At 33.9% G+C, this 19726-nt stretch overlaps 1 protein-coding gene across 1 annotated transcript in view; it reads left to right on the forward strand.

Moving 5' to 3' along the window:
- The window catches only part of LOC143250361 (plexin-B-like), a 170116-nt gene that overhangs the window by 101406 nt on the left and 48984 nt on the right, over positions 1 to 19726 (forward strand). The window contains exons 13-22 of the mRNA XM_076500805.1: positions 3531 to 3659; positions 4764 to 4864; positions 7345 to 7486; positions 8599 to 8758; positions 10203 to 10299; positions 11561 to 11672; positions 11913 to 12041; positions 14399 to 14491; positions 16146 to 16230; positions 18191 to 18366. Of these exons, the coding sequence (XP_076356920.1) occupies positions 3531 to 3659; positions 4764 to 4864; positions 7345 to 7486; positions 8599 to 8758; positions 10203 to 10299; positions 11561 to 11672; positions 11913 to 12041; positions 14399 to 14491; positions 16146 to 16230; positions 18191 to 18366 (1224 nt within the window). The remainder of the gene's footprint in view (positions 1 to 3530; positions 3660 to 4763; positions 4865 to 7344; positions 7487 to 8598; positions 8759 to 10202; positions 10300 to 11560; positions 11673 to 11912; positions 12042 to 14398; positions 14492 to 16145; positions 16231 to 18190; positions 18367 to 19726) is intronic.

The raw sequence follows: 19726 nt of genomic DNA on the forward strand, positions 1-19726 counted from the left end.
TTTACAGTATTGGGCCACTTCTAGCATCAGAAAACACACACCAAGGGTCCATCTTTTGTAAGAAGTGAAATTATTAATTGGTTTTGTCGCCGTTCATTTGTTTTATCGTAAGTTGAAACACTGGATTGTCTGCATTATACTCAACGCTTGATATAACATTGAATTTTAATATTGTAAACCCTGGTCCTCATAAAGTTTATCGCTGAGCTACTGGGGGGGAGAAGTGTTGCTGTTTACTGTAGTTCCGAATACGTTAACTAGAATTTATCTGTGGTATAGTAATATTTGTCATACTTGTATATATATATATATAATTGCGAGGATCAGTAATACAATGTTCAGGGCATTGCAAAAATCAGTGAAGACTATCCAGAGCAAATGATGCTTGCAAGGACTTCGGTTAGGGATAGGCTTAATAAGAGGATTAATAATGAAGGAACACCCACTTTGAAACGCCCTCTACCGTGACCAAACATTCCCGGATAAAACGTATGATTATCTGTATACCTAAGGTGAAACTCTGGTCGTCATGAAGACAGAGCTTTGTTTTGGTGTAATAATTTTAACTGTGTTTTCTCTCTCTTTTATAATAATCATGCATATTACACTTAGAAACAAGTTCTTGGTATAGAAAGACAATGAACAACCTTTCCTCTGACCTTTAATAAAACACTAATATGTAAACACAAGAACAATCGCTATATAAGTCTTGTACTAACCCTAATATAACTGGTTGGTGCATGTACTGCAATGAAATGCATTTTTTGGGCGATTTAATTAGTACTTTTACTTAAGGCTTAACGAAACAGACTGTTGGAACTATCAGTGAAAAATCACCGTTTATAAAATTGTCTACACATGCCAATACCCACCGTACAGGCTCGGCATGGCCAGGTACGTTAAGGCATTCGACTCGTAATCTGAGGGTTCGAATCCTCCGTCGCACCAACATGCTCGCCCTTTCAGCGTTATGGCACTGGAAGGTCAATTCTACTACTTGTTGGTAAAGAACAGCCCAAGAGTTGGCGGTGGGTGGTGATGACCAGTCTTACACTGCAATTAGGGACGGCCAGCGCAGATAGCCCTCGAATAGCTTTGCGCGAAATTCAAAACAAACAAACACACCGTACGACTGCATGTCTTACATATATTTAAGTGAAGCTTATGGTCGATCAAAGTGAGTGATATATACATTCTAAAATAAATATCCCACTTTACCTAGCTCAAATTATTTTTTCTATTGTTTCTAACCCGGAAGTTCAACAACAAACACTAATAGAATTAAAACTAGAAAGTGCAATAGAGGGAGGTTTCAAGTTAGTTAGGATTACAAAAGACAGTGATAATAATATAAATGAAGATGTTGGTTTGTGTTTGAATTTCACGCAAAGCTACTGAGGGCTATCTGCGCTAGCTATCTATAATTTAGTAGTGTAAGACTAGAGGGAAAGCAGCTAGACATCACCATCCACCGCCAACACTTGGGATACTCTTTTACCAATGAATAGTGGGATTGACCGTCACATTATAACGCTCCCACGGATGAAAGGGCGAACATGTTTGGGATTCGAACCGCGACCCTCAGAGTCGAAGTCGAACTCCTTAACCCACCTGGCCATGCCGGGCCCATATAATAAAGAACAAATTGTTTATTTTATAACGCATTATCCTGAGTTAAATTAATAATAATAATTTCGAAAAAAAAAAAGTATTAAGAATCTCGGATAAAATTCCACAAACTAAGGTTGAAAATAAACAAATCATATTATAACGAAGACAATCCAAACATTTATTTGATATCTTAAATCAAAGAAATGAACTAGAGAAAACTAAGCAGGTGTTTTCATGTAATAAAACAAGTTGTTGTGTATGGGAAAGGTTATATTACGTAAAGGAAATATATATTATTAGAGGCTCTACTGGAGAGAAGATAGTTTTTGTAAAGTTTTATATTTAGTTATAATTCATGTAATGTTAATTGTGTATTATTTTGTATTTATTGTAAGAAATATACAGTATGCAGAAGAAGTAAAAATTTTATGACACGTAAATTTCATATCAAAATACAAATAATAGCTCATTATTTGTAAAACACATTAATAAATGTATCGTGGAAATGTGTTACTTTAGAAGTCCTTTTTTTTCATACATTTCCATTGTGGTGTACTTGAGGAAAAAATAACATATTTTTCTATGAACATTTTTATTCATAAATTTATAACAACGTTAAATATTACACACTTTAACCAATAGAGGAAGTTTAAAACATAAATCTTTAAATAAAAATGTGGGAAATTTTGCACTGTTAAGTAGGCCTTATTTAAAAATTTGTCGTTGAAACTGATAATGTGAAACCGGTAGTTTATGCATATATGGTTTATTTATTTTAAATTAACAATAACAAAAGTTTATAAGTAGTTGAAAGTCACACATATATATATAAAATGAAATAAATATCTTCAATAGTATTAATTAAATTAATTTTTAATAGACGGTTAAAATCAGAACTAGTTGTAGTATAATATAAAACAATAATGGACTTAACATACATCAAGCAATAAGAAAATTTTAGTAAAGAATCCACTGTCAATCCAAGTTGTCACCTTTAAAGTAATAACCGATAATGTCTGTGGTAATAGCTTTCGAATGTGTTGAGAATATCCCATTAGTTAAATAAAAAATCCAAACGTTCATATTATGCTAGTCAGTAGTCATGGAAAATTAATTGTTTGTTTGTTTGTTTTGAATTTCGCGCAAAGTTACACGAGGGCTATCTGCGCTAGCCGTCACTAATTTAGTAGTGTAAGACAAGAGGGAAGGCAGCTGGTCATCACCACCCACCGCCAACTCTTGGACCACTCTCTTACCAATGAATAGTGGGATTGACCGTCACATTATAACGCACCCACGGCTGAAAGGGCGAGCATGTTTGGCGCGACGGGATGCGAACTCGCGACCCTCTGATTACGAGTCGCACACCTTAACACGCTTGGCCATGCCGGGTCCCGGAAAATTAATTAAGGGTATGGAGTTGAGTGCAGTTCCTACTGCCTTTCACTGTGTGCAGCCAATTATGGGAAGGCAGTTAGTTACCTTTAAATGTTTTTTGTAATTCCTAAAGTAGAAATGAAACCAGCCTAACATTTCTATTGTAAACTCATATAGTAGAAATGTTATTGTGGTTTTATTTCTACTTAAGACGCTTATATCTAGGGTTTGGTTCCCCGTGGTATATACAGCAGATAGCCCAACGTAGCTTTACTATAAAATAAACAAACAAACAGATCTTTTGTTTTATTGATGTTGTATTTTTTGCGCATTTTGAGTGAAATTTTAAAGTAGATATTAGACGTTGAAGATAAAATTTCGTGCACAAGTGCAAACTTGTTGTTACAGGATACTGAAATTCTTTCTTCTCTAACGCTTGTTAGGTAGTTACTTTACTAACAAAATAACGCGAGTCATTTGGTTTGATTTTTACGTACGTGTTGATTATATGACGTCACTTTACGTGATACGTCTTGTTTTAGATGCTCCTCAGCAGCAAAGATATGGCAGAAGAATTTGAAGAGGTTTTTATTGATCCAGGACATCCAATCCTCTCAGACATCCATCTGGATCCAAGCGAAAAGTTTCTGTACATTGCTTCTCCTTACACGGTAATTGATAAAAGAAATGACTTTTTATTTGACTAATTCATTTGATGTAGAAATGTGTGTTAACAATATTTTAGTATTGTACACCATAAGGTGAGAGAGGTCAAACTGTGTTGTGATTAAAATTAAAGAAGCAGTTGGTTTGGCAAAAAACACACAACAATACAACAACACACTATTGTCGTCATGAAGCAAACATGATGTAATAGTCAACGTTTTAGAAACAATGGCAGTTAATTCTGTTAACAATATTGACTGTTTAGTTTTGTGAGTCCATTTATTGCGTGTTAGGAATTGGCAGTAATATGTTTAACGCTATTGTCGTAAAACCTATTGTTGTAAAGTGATGACTAATAGTGAAAGTTATTGTTGTGATCCGGCGCTCATTGTTATACTTAACATTGAACCAAAACGTAATGTAAAGGGTGTCTGAAAATAATGGGACCATAGGTACTTCAATTTTACATAATCTGCTCCATGCTGTCCTTGTAAATTGAAATAAGTTTGCAGACGGTATTTATCGTCTCTTTGCACACTGCAAAGCATATTCGTTACATTCTCAGTGGTCCGACACTCGTCGTAAATTCGATGTCTCAGATGTGGTGTGCTAATTTTTTCTTTGTATATACGTGCTTTGAGTAGTTCCAGGCAAAACAAAAGAGAGAGAGAGAGAAGAAATTCGTGGTTGCCAGATCCGGAGATTTGTGGCCTATTCCTGAGGATCGTGTCTCTGCAAATTAAATGTCCTGAGAAAGGTGTCATTCAACGATGCTTTGACTTTTCAGCTGCAAATCACCTGTGGTTCCAGACTTTTCGGACATCCTGTGTTGATACACCAACAATAAACACTTGGGAGAAGTGTGGTTTATGTTCTGAATTATTACGATATGAAATCAACGGAACGTTTTACTAACGCAATTGATGCTATTACATTATTATCATCAATGAACCTTTTATTATTCTACAATATAAATCATGCGAAACATCAGAAAACATTATGTATTATTCTAATATTAAAAATTCTTTATTTAACGACATAAAGTCTGATTATCTGAACAACAAGAACAGAAAAAAATGATTTGCTCAAATTATTATTTTTACAAATAGTTGAGTAAAGTAGTGATCGACAGATGTCAGCAGTATACCACGTGCGAAGGGTGTTTAGAGTCCAGAAATCCCTACTGTGGCTGGTGTTCTTTGGAAAGAAGGTTTGTGATTAAGATAAAACTAAAATAATTAGGGTTTCTTCTTACTGATCACAATCTTAGTTTTAAGTTCGATTAAAATAAAACTTGTTTCCGTGTAAAATGTGTGGCGAATTAATCATTTGCTCAAATTAAGAAAAATATTAGTTCACACATTATATTTTTAGTTTTACGAAACTGAAATATAAAAAATAAGCCATTTTGTATTTTTATTGTAGACGTTTACGAAACTAAAGTACGAAAAATAATTTATTTTTTTTTGTTTCCGTTGTATTTGTTTACGAAGTTAAACTCGGAAAAATAAATTATTTTTGAAATTATTTGAAATTAAAATACAAAAAATATTTTGTTTCTGTTGTGTTCTTTACAAAGTTAAAATTGGAAAATAATTGTTTGTTGTTAAGCGTATAGCTACACAATGGACAATTTGTGCTGTACCCACTATGGGTATCGAAACGCGAAATTTTGGGAATGAGGCACCTCTTAGAATGAAAATTTTAAACACACGAGCTGTACTTACAAAAAAATCCGTTTAACCACTTTCTTTCATTTATTGTTAGAAGGTTATACTTTTTTCTTCTGCTCTATCATTTTCTAATAAGATATATTAAAAGGGTGATATATATATATATATATTTTGTTTTATGTACTCCTTTGGGTTGAGTTACATCATTTCTAATGGTGACTTCCATGGTTTACCCAAGACAGAAAAAACAAAAATTGAAACAATTTGTTTGTTTTTAATTTCGCGCAAAGCTACTGAGGATAGTCTGCGCCAACCCTCCTTAATTTAGCAGTGTTAGACTAGAGGGAAGGCAGCTAGTCATCACCACCCACCGCCAACCCAGGGCCACTCTTTTACCAACGAATAGTGGGATTGACCGTTACATTATAACGCCCTCACGGCTAAAAGGGCGAGCATGTTTGGTGCGACCGGGCTTCGAACCCGCGACCCTCGGATTACGAGTCGAACGCCTTAACCCACCTGGCCGAACTTAGAAGAGAAAACGAAACAAGATATGTTTATTTAATCTTTTTATTACATTTGCTCTCACGAGAATTTGTTTTTGTCGTACTAGTCTTACGATTGCTTGCTCGTTATTGTGTCTCGACCAGAATTTTATAGCAACAAAAACACAATATAACGCAGCTGTGATCTCGTTATAAGTATTTAACTTTCAAAGTCATTCAGTGGATTGCTATAATCAAAAAATATCACGTAAATGTAAGTTATGAGTTGTTTAAGAGAGAAATGTGATTGTATCAACAATTCTAGAACAGTCAACAATAAAGTTAGTGATAGTTTTATTACTCGCATTAAAAACGAGTGAAATTTATCGCAAGACAATGAGTGAATGAGGTCAGGTTTTATCTGTAGCATTTATTGTCCACTTAAATTTATATTTTTCTAGTATCTGTAGATTCACTTGCACGCTATAGTTATAGTACTTTTCAGACCCCTATCTTTATCTGATTCGTCAGCACGTATTATGTTTGACTATTTGAGTCTGACAGTAACGCGAATAAAACCGAACTTGCTAAATGGATTGTGGCCATTAGCTGTTGTTTTCACGTGTTCAGTTTTTAGAGTGACAAAATACGAAGTGTGTGACTACGTTAGCTATTCCATAATTGGTTGTATTTTATCTTGCGAGTTATTTGAAATATTTTTGTTAAATAATTAAACCAAAAAATGTTACGTTTTAATAATAATACGTGTGGGTTTGACCCTAACTGAACTATTTAATTTCTGATATAAATGTTAATGACAGGAACACGCACAAAAATATGTAATGAAACAACAACAGAAAACTCGAGCACTTTAATTTGGGTGACTGTTCTCGTTAAGGGGGAATATTCGAAGTTAGACAAAATCGTCGTGGGATATGATTGGGATTTGTGACCATAAGAGATAACCCATTGTGTAGCTTTCTTTTTAATTAGAAACAAACAGACAAAAATAAACAACAACAAAAGATTAGTGTGAATGTGTGAGATCGAATTTTGCTGACTCCAATTTTATGTCAGTCATTAAATTGCTAACTGTGTATTTCCAGGTATTATTAACACGTTTTTTGAATGTAGACCATGAGCTGAAAGTCCTGGGTACTTGAAAAGACATTGCTATTACATACTTCAAAATTTATAAGTATGTTTAAAACATTGCGTTATCGACTTCACCAAATTTGCTCAAAAATTTTTAACGTTTGTAAATTGAAATGTGTTTAAAGTATCATAAAGTTATTGAATCTGTGGTCAAGGAAGTCCCATGCATCAACGTCTAGCGCGTGCGTGTCTTTTTCAAGATGTGTTAATATTTAGGTTAGGAGTAGGGTTCTCTTATAAAAGTTGGGTGGTAGGTCACTATTGATTGGCTGTTTTCCCTCTGGTTAGTGTTTCAGAGTTAGAGACAGTAACAAGAAGGCTTAGATGCTTTGTCACAAATATATAAATACAGTTGTTGTTGTTTTCTTGACGTACAGATGTACGGTGAAGATGGAATGCCAAAACGCCACTTTGACCTACGGATATAAATCAACTCGATGGTTGTCCATGGAGACTCAAAAGTGTATAGACGTCCAGTCTGTAGATCCAGACATGATTCCTTTGGATGCCATGGTTGAGGTAAATTTTTAACCAACCGGTATCAGACAGTTAATGAATAAGCTTATACACTAACTTTATCGTTTTAACCATCAGACAAGAAAAGCAGCTTTAGTTTAACACATTCACTCCTGCAATTGATATTTAGGATCGAGCACTAACTCCATATCTAGGTGTTTGGGTACATAAATTTGTATACCCAGGAGGGTCAGGTACACTAGAACTAACTATGACTGTTATTTGCTTATTTTGAAGTTCGCGCAAAGCTACATGAAGTCGCTCTTAATTTAGCAACATAAGGTTAGAGGTAAGGGTCATCACCACCCGCCGTCTACTCTTTTACCAACGATAATAGGATTACTGCACATTATAACGCCCTCGCGGCTAAAAGAGCAAGCAGTTTGGTGTGACGGGAATTCGCACCCGCAAGCCTCAGTTTGCGAATCAAGCGCCCTAAACATTTTGTCATGACTTTTGAGAAGTTAACAAGTTAATCGCTTCACATCAGTTAAAAAACAATATTTGTTGTTTAAAATCTCAACTCCTAAAGTTAGGGTTATGTTCAAGCACTACTTTGTTTAAAAGTGAATTTGCCCATTTGAGGTGAGGTGTCAACCATTTTGTGATTATTGTTTGAAACAATAGAGTATACAACATGCACACTGTCCTGCAAAGTTTATATACATATATGGATACACACATGTAGATGTCAGTGTGCAACATAGAAAATGTTCTGCAGAGTTTATATATATATATATATACACACACACACAAAGATATTGGTGCACGATGTTCTGTTAAATTTAGACTACTACAGCGGTATATCTACGGATTTACAACGCTAAAATCAGGGGTTCGATTCCCCTCAGTGTACTCAGCAGATAGCCCAATGTGGCTTTGCTATACGAAAAACACACACATAGATATCAGTGTACAACGTGCAAAATATTCTGCTAAGTTTAGATATTTATAGACACAAACATATATCAGTGTACAACTCGCACAATGTCTCTGCTACGTTTAAATATAGTGTATGGGCATATAGGTCTTAATAATTAAATTCCGTTTTGTTTTAGTAATGCTTAATTTGAAATACTGTAACTCCTTGTCACATGTATGTTCACTACAAACAGATTAAACTGGTTATCAACCAACTTCCGAAACTCCCTAACGATGCACATTATTTGTGCATATTTGGGAACAGCACACCCACCACCGCCAATAGCATAGAATCTGGTCTTTCGTGTAGAACACCTTTGTTGAAGGAACGTCCTGTAGTTCAACCTGGAAACGGTAAGTTATTTAACACGTTTTAGCACGGCATATTGGCTTCTGAATCATAACTGATATGAAGACAACTGTAATTAAAACTGGTTGAAACAAAACTTAAATATATTGTATAAGTTTACTTCAGATATTTGGTAGAAATCTAGTTTCATATTCCATCTTAACTTAAGGCTTAGATTATCAAAAGCTGTTGAACAAAGTCTCATCTTTTGTGTTCATGTATTTAACTATCACACAGTCGATTCCTGTTAACAGTGAAATTTACAGTGTTTATTAATTCACTTATTATTGAAAAGTTTCTCTTATTCGTAAGAAGAGAACAACTAATTTAACCTGAAGATGACCTAGAAAGGTCGAAACGTTGTTCTCTCCTTATCAATAAAATGTTAACATCCATACCATCCGTTCTGAGATACATTTTTATTTCAAGTGGGTTTCTTGTCATCAAGAAAAGTTTATTCGTTTAAAGTCTGAAGTTAATATTGTTTTGGTATAACAGAGTTTCTCTGTTTAAAGCCTGAAGTTAATACTGTTTTGGTATAACAGAGTCTATCTGTTTAAAGCCTGAAGTTAATATTGTTTCAGTGTAACAGAGTCTCCCTGTTTAAAGCCTGAAGTTAATATTGTTTCAGTGTAACAGAGTCTCCCTGTTTAAAGCCGGAAGTTAATATTGTTTCAGTGTAACAGAGTCTCCTGTTTAAAGCCGGAAGTTAATATTGTTTTGGTGTAACAAAGTCTCTGTTTAAAGCCGGAAGTTAATATTGTTTCAGTGTAACAGTCTCCCTGTTTAAAGCCGGAAGTTAATATTGTTTTGGTGTAACAAAGTCTCTCTGTTTAAAGCCGGAAGTTAATCTTGTTTCAGTGTAACAGAGTCTCCCTGTTTAAAGCCTGAAGTTAATACTGTTTTGGTATAACAGAGTTTCTCTGTTTAAAGCCTGAAGTTAATACTGTTTTGGTATAACAGAGTCTCTCTGTTTAAAGCCTGAAGTTAATATTGTTTCAGTGTAACAGAGACTCTCTGTTTAAAGCCGGAAGTTAATATTGTATTGGTATAACAGAGTTTCTCTGTTTAAAGCCGGAAGTTAATACTGTTTTGGTATAACAGAGTTTCTCTGTTTAAAGCCTGAAGTTAATACTGTTTTGGTATAACAGAGTCTCTCTGTTTAAAGCCTGAAGTTAAATTGTTTCAGTGTAACAGAGTCTCTCTGTTTAAAGCCGGAAGTTAATATTGTATTGGTATAACAGAGTTTATCTGTTTAAAGCCGGAAGTTAATACTGTTTTGGTATAACAGAGTCTCTCTGTTAAAAGCCTGAAGTTAATATTGTTTCAGTGTAACAGAGTCTCTCTGTTTAAAGCCGGAAGTTAATATTGTTTCAGTGTAACAGAGTCTCTCTGTTTAAAGCCGGAAGTTAATCTTGTTTTGGTATAACAAAGTCTCTCTCTATTCAGATCATGTTATTGTGGACCTTGCAATCCGTTCCAGTGAAACCAATACAGATTTTCTTCATATCCCATTCAAGCTTTATGACTGTAGCGTCCATAAAACGTGAGTGATAATCTGTACTTAAATTAATGAACCGTAGATTAGGGTTAGATAAGATTTATATGTTTTGAAGGTATTCAAATAAAAAAAAAAACAGTAAGTAATTAGTAACTATGATAACACTATGTAACAAAATGTTTACTTTTCTTGTTCCTGGTCAGAAAGTGTTATTTCCCAATTCCTTATGTCTAAAGTGAGTGGAAAAGACCTATTTTTCTCTTCAAACTTTGCCTTTGTGACCTGGGAGTGTTTTACGAAAACATGATGGGAGACTATAAGTGGGGGCTGATACGTAGAAGTGATTTACATTACAGTCACAAATCTCGAAAACTACTCACTTCTAAACATTTCTGAATAACTTTAGTATAAATACATGTAAATCTTGATTCATATGTTGTTTTATTCAGACCTTATGTAAATGAAAATGTGCCAATTTGGCCGTTTTTACACAGAAAATAGGTTAATTTCTAAATTTCATTATCCAGGTCACGAAAGCAAAGTTTGAAGGGAATAATGGCCATTTTCTATACTTTAACAACATAAGCAATTAAGAAATAACACATACTATCCAGGAACAACATTTGTGTTACATAGTGTTATTATATACAGTTATAAGTTTTGATTGCTTTGAAACACAAAAAATAGTCCAATTTAAAAATATATATTTTATAATAAAATATGTAGAAGTATAAATTTAATGCATAGTAAGTATAGCGTTAAAATAAAGTTTAATGTTTATAACCTTAAATAAATGTAGTTTTAGGCATAAGTATTTCACAGGTGTATGAAAGAAATCATTGATGTAGTGTGGTATTCAGTTAAACGATTAGAAACCAAGCTGCGACTTTCAGTTGACACTCTAAATGACTAGTTTACTGGGAAGTAAACCAAGCTGCGACTTTCAGTTGACACTCTAAATGACTAGTTTACTGGGAACACATTTTACTCGGAAGTTTTCTTTCACACTCATTTAAAATTCTGAAAACTGTATCTACCCTTAACATCTATATGTAACGGATGCCTGAGGGTGTGATTATCCTTTTGTTATCTCCTCCCAGATGTTCCAAGCGTGTGATTAACCTTTGTTAACTGTCTTCAGATGCTCCACGTGTGTGATTAACCTTTGTTAACTGTCTTCGGATGCTCCAGGTGTGTGATTAACCTTTTGTTAACTGTCTTCAGATGCTCCAGGTGTATGATTAACCTTTTGTTAACTGTCTTCGGATGCTTCAGGTGTGTGATTAACCTTGTGTTTTCTCTCCAGATGCTCCAGGTGTGTGAATAGCGCCTGGAAATGCAAATGGTGTATTCACCAGAATGAGTGTATTCGCAGCACTAACTCCTGCCAGGGCACCGTTGTGAAAGTAGAGATTCACGTAAGTAAATATAGACAAGTTATTATGGAAACACAATGAATTATAGACACTGTAAAAAGTGTCTTTTTAAATATACACGTATACACAGTTACGTTAAAAAACATTATCTAGGTATCAATCTAACATATGTTTTGATCCAGTTGTAGAAACAGCAGGTTCAAGAGATTGTTATCATAGTTTGTAATTTTTCATTTAAACCCAAGTTTGTAAACTATTCAACAAAGTGACTGTAAATCACAGGATTCGGATCTTGGCAAGAGCAAAGAACGTAACGGATGCCCAAGGTTAAACTTAAAGAACGAAATCTTGATATCCGATGGAGAGGATCGACGGATCGAACTGGATGTTCAGCACGTTCCGATATTCATGGTACGTCTCTACTATGAAATTTGTTGCGAATAATTGTATTTTGATATGTGAACTTACACAACTTGTTTCACCGTTACAAATGTATAGTATTTTTATGTGTGAAGTTACACAACTTTTTTTACCGTTACAAATGTATAGTATTTTTATGTGTGAACTTACACAACTTGTTTCACCGTTACAAATGTATAGTATTTTTATGTGTGAACTTACACAACTTGTTTCACCGTTACAAATGTATAGTATTTTTATGTGTGAACTTACACAACTTTTTTTACCGTTACAAATGTATAGTATTTTTATGTGTGAACTTACACAACTTGTTTCACCGTTACAAATGTATAGTATTTTTATGTGTGAAGTTACACAACTTTTTTTACCGTTACAAATGTATAGTGTTTTTATGTGTGAACTTACACAACTTGTTTCACCGTTACAAATTTATAGTATTTTTATGTGTGAACTTACACAACTTGTTTCACCGTTACAAATGTATAGTATTTTTATGTGTGAACTTACACAACTTGTTTCACCGTTACAAATGTATAGTATTTTTATGTGTGAACTTACACAACTTGTTTCACCGTTACGAATGTATAGTATTTTTATGTGTGAACTTACACAACTTGTTTCACCGTTACAAATGTATAGTATTTTTATGTGTGAACTTACACAACTTGTTTCACCGTTACAAATGTATAGTATTTTATGTGTGAACTTACACAACTTGTTTCACCGTTACAAATGTATAGTATTTTTTATGTGTGAACTTACACAACTTGTTTCACCGTTACAAATGTATAGTATTTTTATGTGTGAAGTTACACAACTTTTTTTACCGTTACAAATGTATAGTATTTTTATGTGTGAAGTTACACAACTTTTTTTACCGTTACAAATGTATAGTATTTTTATGTGTGAACTTACACAACTTGTTTCAACTCGTTACAAATGTATAGTATTTTTATGTGTGAACTTACACAACTTTTTTTACCGTTACAAATGTATAGTATTTTTATGTGTGAACTTACACAACTTGTTTCACCGTTACAAATGTATAGTATTTTTATATGTGAACTTACACAACTTGTTTCACCGTTACAAATGTATAGTGTTTTATGTGTGAACTTACACAACTTGTTTCACCGTTACAAATGTATAGTATTTTTATGTGGGAACTTACACAACTTGTTTTCACCGTTACAAATGTATAGTATTTTATGTGTGAAGTTACACAACTTTTTTTTTACCGTTACAAATGTATAGTGTTTTTATGTGTGAACTTACACAACTTGTTTCACCGTTACAAATTTATAGTATTTTTTATGTGTGAACTTACACAACTTGTTTCACCGTTACAAATGTATAGTATTTTTATGTGTGAACTTACACAACTTGTTTCACCGTTACAGAATGTATAGTATTTTTATGTGTGAACTTACACAACTTGTTTCACCGTTACAAATGTATAGTATTTTTTAGGTGTGAACTTACACAACTTGTTTCACCGTTACAAATGTATAGTATTTTTTATGTGTGAACTTACACAACTTGTTTCACCGTTACAAATGTATAGTATTTTTATGTGTGAACTTACACAACTTGTTTCACCGTTACAAATGTATAGTATTTTTTTATGTGTGAACTTACACAACTTGTTTCACCGTTACAAATGTATAGTATTTTATGTGTGATCTTACACAACTTGTTTCACCGTTACAAATGTATAGTATTTTTATGTGTGAACTTACACAACTTGTTTCACCGTTACAAATGTATAGTATTTTTTATGTGTGAACTTACACAACTTGTTTCACCGTTACAAATGTATAGTATTTTTTTATGTGTGAACTTACACAACTTGTTTCACCGTTACAAATGTATAGTATTTTTATGTGTGAACTTACACAACTTGTTTCACCGTTACAAATGTATAGTATTTTTATGTGTGAACTTACACAACTTGTTTCACCGTTACAAATGTATAGTATTTTTATGTGTGAACTTACACAACTTGTTTCACCGTTACAAATGTATATTATGTATAAAGTTTTTAATCATAATGAGTGACTGGTGTTTTTGTCAAAGTAAAAGTTAAAATACAGCCACGTGATCTCTTGAGATACGTTCATATAATTGTACTTTAAAGTTTAGAAATCGTGTTGGTGGATAATTTGATTACCCATCTAACAATTGAATAAGCTAGAACAAACAGAGACAAGTTGAAACTTGTCAGATGGACGTATGATTTTGTAGTCAATTTAGCATCTAGCATTCGCGCATTGTGGTATTAAGACAAAACAAAACGATGAGAGATATTATTTTGGAACTCGACAATGATGTTTTATATCTTCCTTCAGAACGACATCCACTGTGTTATTGAAACCGAAGGTGAAAGAAAACTAGTTGAAGCCCAAGTTCTGGGCAGCCGAATATTCTGTGCGAAGACCACCGTAAGTTGTTGTCCTTGTTTTAATTTTACTCGTATATAACGTCTCAGTTGAAATTGTATTTTCCAACGACTGCAACATCTATTCAATAAGTATTTTTTATCCTCCATTTTATATCCCACCACTATACCCGATTTTGATCATACAAACTTCAATACCACTATGCACGTGTGTAAGACATCCACTCAACAATAAATATTTTCATTAAAAATAAAGACAACGACAAGAAGGAAATCTAAATATTTAGAATGAAACAGCTTTATCTGTAACTGTAGAGGGTTTGAGGGACCCCCGACATCCAGTCCCATGCACAGGGTTAGCTATTTTATGTTAGCCAACCATCCTTATATTTGTTTATAAACAAGTAAACACCAGAAATTGATCTTCCTTGTTAATAGTTTTATGTTTCTTCGATCTGAGATAATATGAAGTTGCTAAGCTACACCTGTGTTGTGGAGATATACTACCTCAATCAATACAGTTTGTATAGAGACATACTACCTCGATCAATACAGTTTGTATAGAGATATACTACCTCAATCAATACAGTTTGTATAGAGATATACTACCTCAATCAATACAGTTTGTATAGAGATATACTACCTCAATCAATACAGTTTGTATAGAGATATACTACCTCAATCAATACAGTTTGTATAGAGATATACTTCATCAATCAATACAGTTTGTATAGAGGTATACTACATCAATCAGTTTGCATAGAGGTATACTACATCAATCAGTACAGTTTACACAGAGGTTACTACATCAATCAGTACGGTTTGCATAGAGGTATACTACATCAATCAGTACGGTTTGCATAGAGGTATACTACATCAATCAGTTTGCATAGAGGTATACTACATCAATCAGTACAGTTTGCACAGAGGTTACTACATCAATCAGTACGGTTTGCATAGAGGTATACTACATCAATCAGTACAGTTTGCACAGAGGTTACTACATCAATCAGTACGGTTTGCATAGAGGTATACTACATCAATCAGTACGGTTTGCACAAAGGTATACTACATCAATCAGTTTGCATAGAGGTATACTACATCAATCAGTACGGTTTGCATAGAGGTATACTACATCAATCAGTATGGTTTGCATAGAGGTATACTACATCAATCAGTACGGTTTGCATAGAGGTATACTACATCAATCAGTACAGTTTGCATAGAGGTATACTACATCAATCAGTACGGTTTGCATAGAGGTATACTACATCAACCAGTACGGTTTGCATAGAGGTATACTACATCAATCAGTACGGTTTGTATAGAGGTATACTACATCAACCAGTACGGTTTGTATAGAGGTATACTACATCAATCAGTACGGTTTGTATAGAGGTATATTACATCAATCAGTACGGTTTGTATAGAGGTATACTTCTTAAACTGATACTGATTTTGAAGAGGTAAATAACTACTGTCAGTATTGTTTTTGGACAGATGTACTATCCTAATCCGTTCTTCTTTTGGACAAGTATGCTACCTAAATCTGTACTGTTTTTGTAGCAATATACACCCTGTTCGATACCGATAGTGTGAGATTATATTACTATACTGTTTTGTAGGGTTATATTACTATACTGTTTTGTAGGGTTAAATTACCCCAATTGGTACTGTTTTTAACTCTCTGTCTCTAGTATACCTACAAAACCCAGATTGGGAAGCTAAAGTTTAACCTGACACTAGTTTGGCGAAGAGTGTATGTTATAGACCGAACAACAGGTAAGCAAGAGTCTTAAATAATTATTAAATATTTTTACTGTGATCACTTCTTGAAGTTTATATGAGAGGAAAAATATAGTTGATGTAAAAGTCCAGGATATCTTGTGATGGAATGATTTTTTCCAGCTCTGATAAACGAAGCGACACAGAGATGATTATAATAAGTTATGTACAGGCGGTCTTCACATGTGTGCTATGGTCACATTTTGTCGAAAACGAGTCGACAGATACAGACCAAACTTAGTATGATTACTTAGTTGTCTAAAAGAAGACAAATTCGTATTAAACATTCCAGTATATTAAAATATTAAAAACATTTTATAGTATAGTCCCGATAGCATTATTACAATTGTTATTGTAAATAGTTGAGTTTGAATAAAATGACGCCACAAAAAAAATTCTGCAAATCAGAGACTGTAAATGAAATGCTAAGCGTTTTTGTTTGCTTTCTGCAGTAACTCAAATTATACAATAATAAAATATCCAGCTACAATACAGAACATAAAGATATTATTGTTGTTTAAGTTTTCCGCTCTTTTTATGATTACAATGTTCTTCAGGATATTTCGTATTTCTTGATTTAGAATACAGTTTTTCATTGGATAAAAGTTCGAGATTATTCATAAATTAATGCATTAAATGTACCAAGTTCAGAGAGTAAAAATCTTTACAACATCTCTACTGTGCAATAGGCTGCTTTGAACAAGAAGTGACGCAACCACTTTGCCATTTCTGTCAATTTTCTCGACTCTACTTCTACACCACACTTCTCCTGTCTTACAATAATGGAGAATCTCAGCAACTGAAAATTTTCGCAGAGGTATTGCTCATTTTCAACCCAATTTACGCGTATTGTCCGTGTTTTCAAAAGAAACAAAAGGGGGGGGAGGGTGAATGATCCTTAAAATAACCTGCAAAATTTTTAAGGTAAGACATTTAAATTGTGCTCTTAGTCTTTCACAGAGGTAGCAAATTAATATTCTGTGCAAGATGATGAACATAATCTTCAAGCATGAGTGATGCACATTAGATACAGAAAACAAAAGGTTTCTGTGAAGTATACAAACGCTACTCTCCAAATGTTGTCAGTGAGGCTAACTGCTAGTGATATACAGTTTTAGTTTAAAGGTGATATGAGGTTTGCATTAATTTCTGTAAATTGTTGTGCCATTTCTTCTTTCGTGCTTAGTAATTTTGCTGTACAGCTCTAACCTCGTTAGTTATTCTTGGGTTAACGGCCGAAAACGCCACTAGGAGCAAGGATATCTAATTGATGCAGAGTGGCTACTGAACCTTTCTATAGTTTGGCTTTTTCATATTTAAGACTATTTACTGTCAGTAGTTACTGTAGATTTTTTATTGTTCTTCTGGTAGAAGTTATACAAGAATGTAACATTTAGTGCCGTCATGTAACATCAGATGTTTCTCTTTACGTTTGCTAAAGTTTCCTAGTATTTTATGTAACCTCTGTTGTTTCGTAACATTTATTAAAATTATATATCACAGCATGAGGTATCGCTTCAAGGGTATTTCAAGCAGTGTTGACATATTTGAGACTTGACTTTAATGGGCTACTCTTGTCGTTTTCTAGAACAAAAAAACCTGTCCTTCTCTGAAACAGGAGAGTGGTCCATTGAACCTAAATATCCACTATCGTTAAATATTGTTCAACATTTAGTTTTGAGTAACACATGCGTTTATTAAAACTATTTATTTATTAACATTAAAGAACTATTTATCGAATATGTTGAATTTATCCTACTTCGTTTATTACTTAGACTTCGACATAAAGTTATTATAGGTTAGAAAGGTGATAAGTCTTACCGGCTATATTAAATGTCTGATTCGTAGAACTTTTTTAAGGTTTGTAACATTTTTGCTCCGTTTAATAGTTTTTGGAGATTTCTAGTCATTGGTTGATGAATTAGGTAAACAAAGACCACGTAATCTGTTTTCGTAGTGACTTTGTACAAATGTAACCTACTTACTGAAAATGGAAATCATCTGGACTGCTCTTTGTGTTTGACCCGCGACCTCAGGTACAAATGTGTCTGGTGCCGTGACTCGTGCAAGTTTCGTGACAGTTGCCCAAGTCGTGACGTAATCAAGACGTGCCCTCCTCCACGAATTGATTTGGTAAGTTCAAAGCAACGTTAACTTGCTATCGACTGTTTGGTTTTTTGTGTAATAATTCATTCACTCACCGTGAACGACATATGATACTCTAGGTGTTTGGATAACATGTGACATATTGTCAGTTAATTATCCGTTTTTTATTTGCTTGGAAGGGCGAAGTGAATAAACAAGTTATAACTGGTGTTATAGTGGAACGTAAGCGTTTTGTTTAGTTTTAATATATGTTGTTCGTTACTCACCACACGTAACCAAGCAGCACTGATAAGCTGTGAAATCGCAGATAATCGAAAATAGCGAGTCGAAGGCCTGTAATTAATCTTCATGAAATTCAGATTACGCGGGGGAAGGCAATTTATAAATAGATGAATAATCATATAATATATAAATAACCTCTGAATAGTCCTCTGAATAATGTATACTAAATTGTGGCGGTATATGATATATTATCAAAACATTCATCGTATTTTAGGTTATTAGTAATGTTTAAAGAATTACATATTAAAACCGACCAAAAAATGATCGCATGCCACTAAAACGTTAGGCCTAATTTGTTTATTCACTTTCTTCCAAGCAGCGCCGATGAGCTGTGAATTCGTAGAAACTAGTCTACTGCAGCCGAATTAGGTGAGTTAAAAAATAGGTTAGACCTCTACGGCATCTTTTATTTTCTGAAATTCACGTTTTAGTGAGGAAAAGAAGGTCAAACGTATATGTTAATCGTATTATGTAGATTTTTCGGGACAGGCTATAAGAGAATGACATTGCTTGTACTTGTCATACGATATTTAACTCATGTTCCTCTGTGGCCCGGCACGGCCAGGTGGATTAAGGAGTTCCATTTTAAATATAGTTGATTGTATAGTTAATTATTCTCGTGCTCCGCGAGGGCATGTTGTGTGGTTGTTTAATAATAAATTACTAGAGAATGTGAACTATACTAGAAATATTGAATTACTGATTGAAAGAAGCAAATAGGGAAAAACTTATTAAAATGATTTAACCGCTTGGTACGATCAGTTATTTAGTGATATTTATCTTGTTACCCGAAAATATGCAAAACTAGAAGCCCCAAACCGTAAGTATAAGCTTGCACGACTAAAGTCAAAGTTACGTAGGGGAGAACAATTGTCGAAAGACGCTCAGTGTGATCCTAAGTATTCCTATCACTTGATTTTTTTTTTTTAATTTTGCGCAAAGCTACTCGAGAGCTATCTGCGCTAGCCATCCCTAATTTAGCAGTGTAAGACTAGAGGGAAGGCAGCTAGTCATCACCACCCACCGCTAACTTGTGGACTACTCTTTTACCAACGAATAGTGGGATTGACCGTATCTTATAACGCCCCCACGATTACGAGTCGAA

This window comes from Tachypleus tridentatus, chromosome 5 (genome assembly GCF_004210375.1).
Source record: "Tachypleus tridentatus isolate NWPU-2018 chromosome 5, ASM421037v1, whole genome shotgun sequence".
NCBI classification, from domain to species: domain Eukaryota; kingdom Metazoa; phylum Arthropoda; class Merostomata; order Xiphosura; family Limulidae; genus Tachypleus; species Tachypleus tridentatus.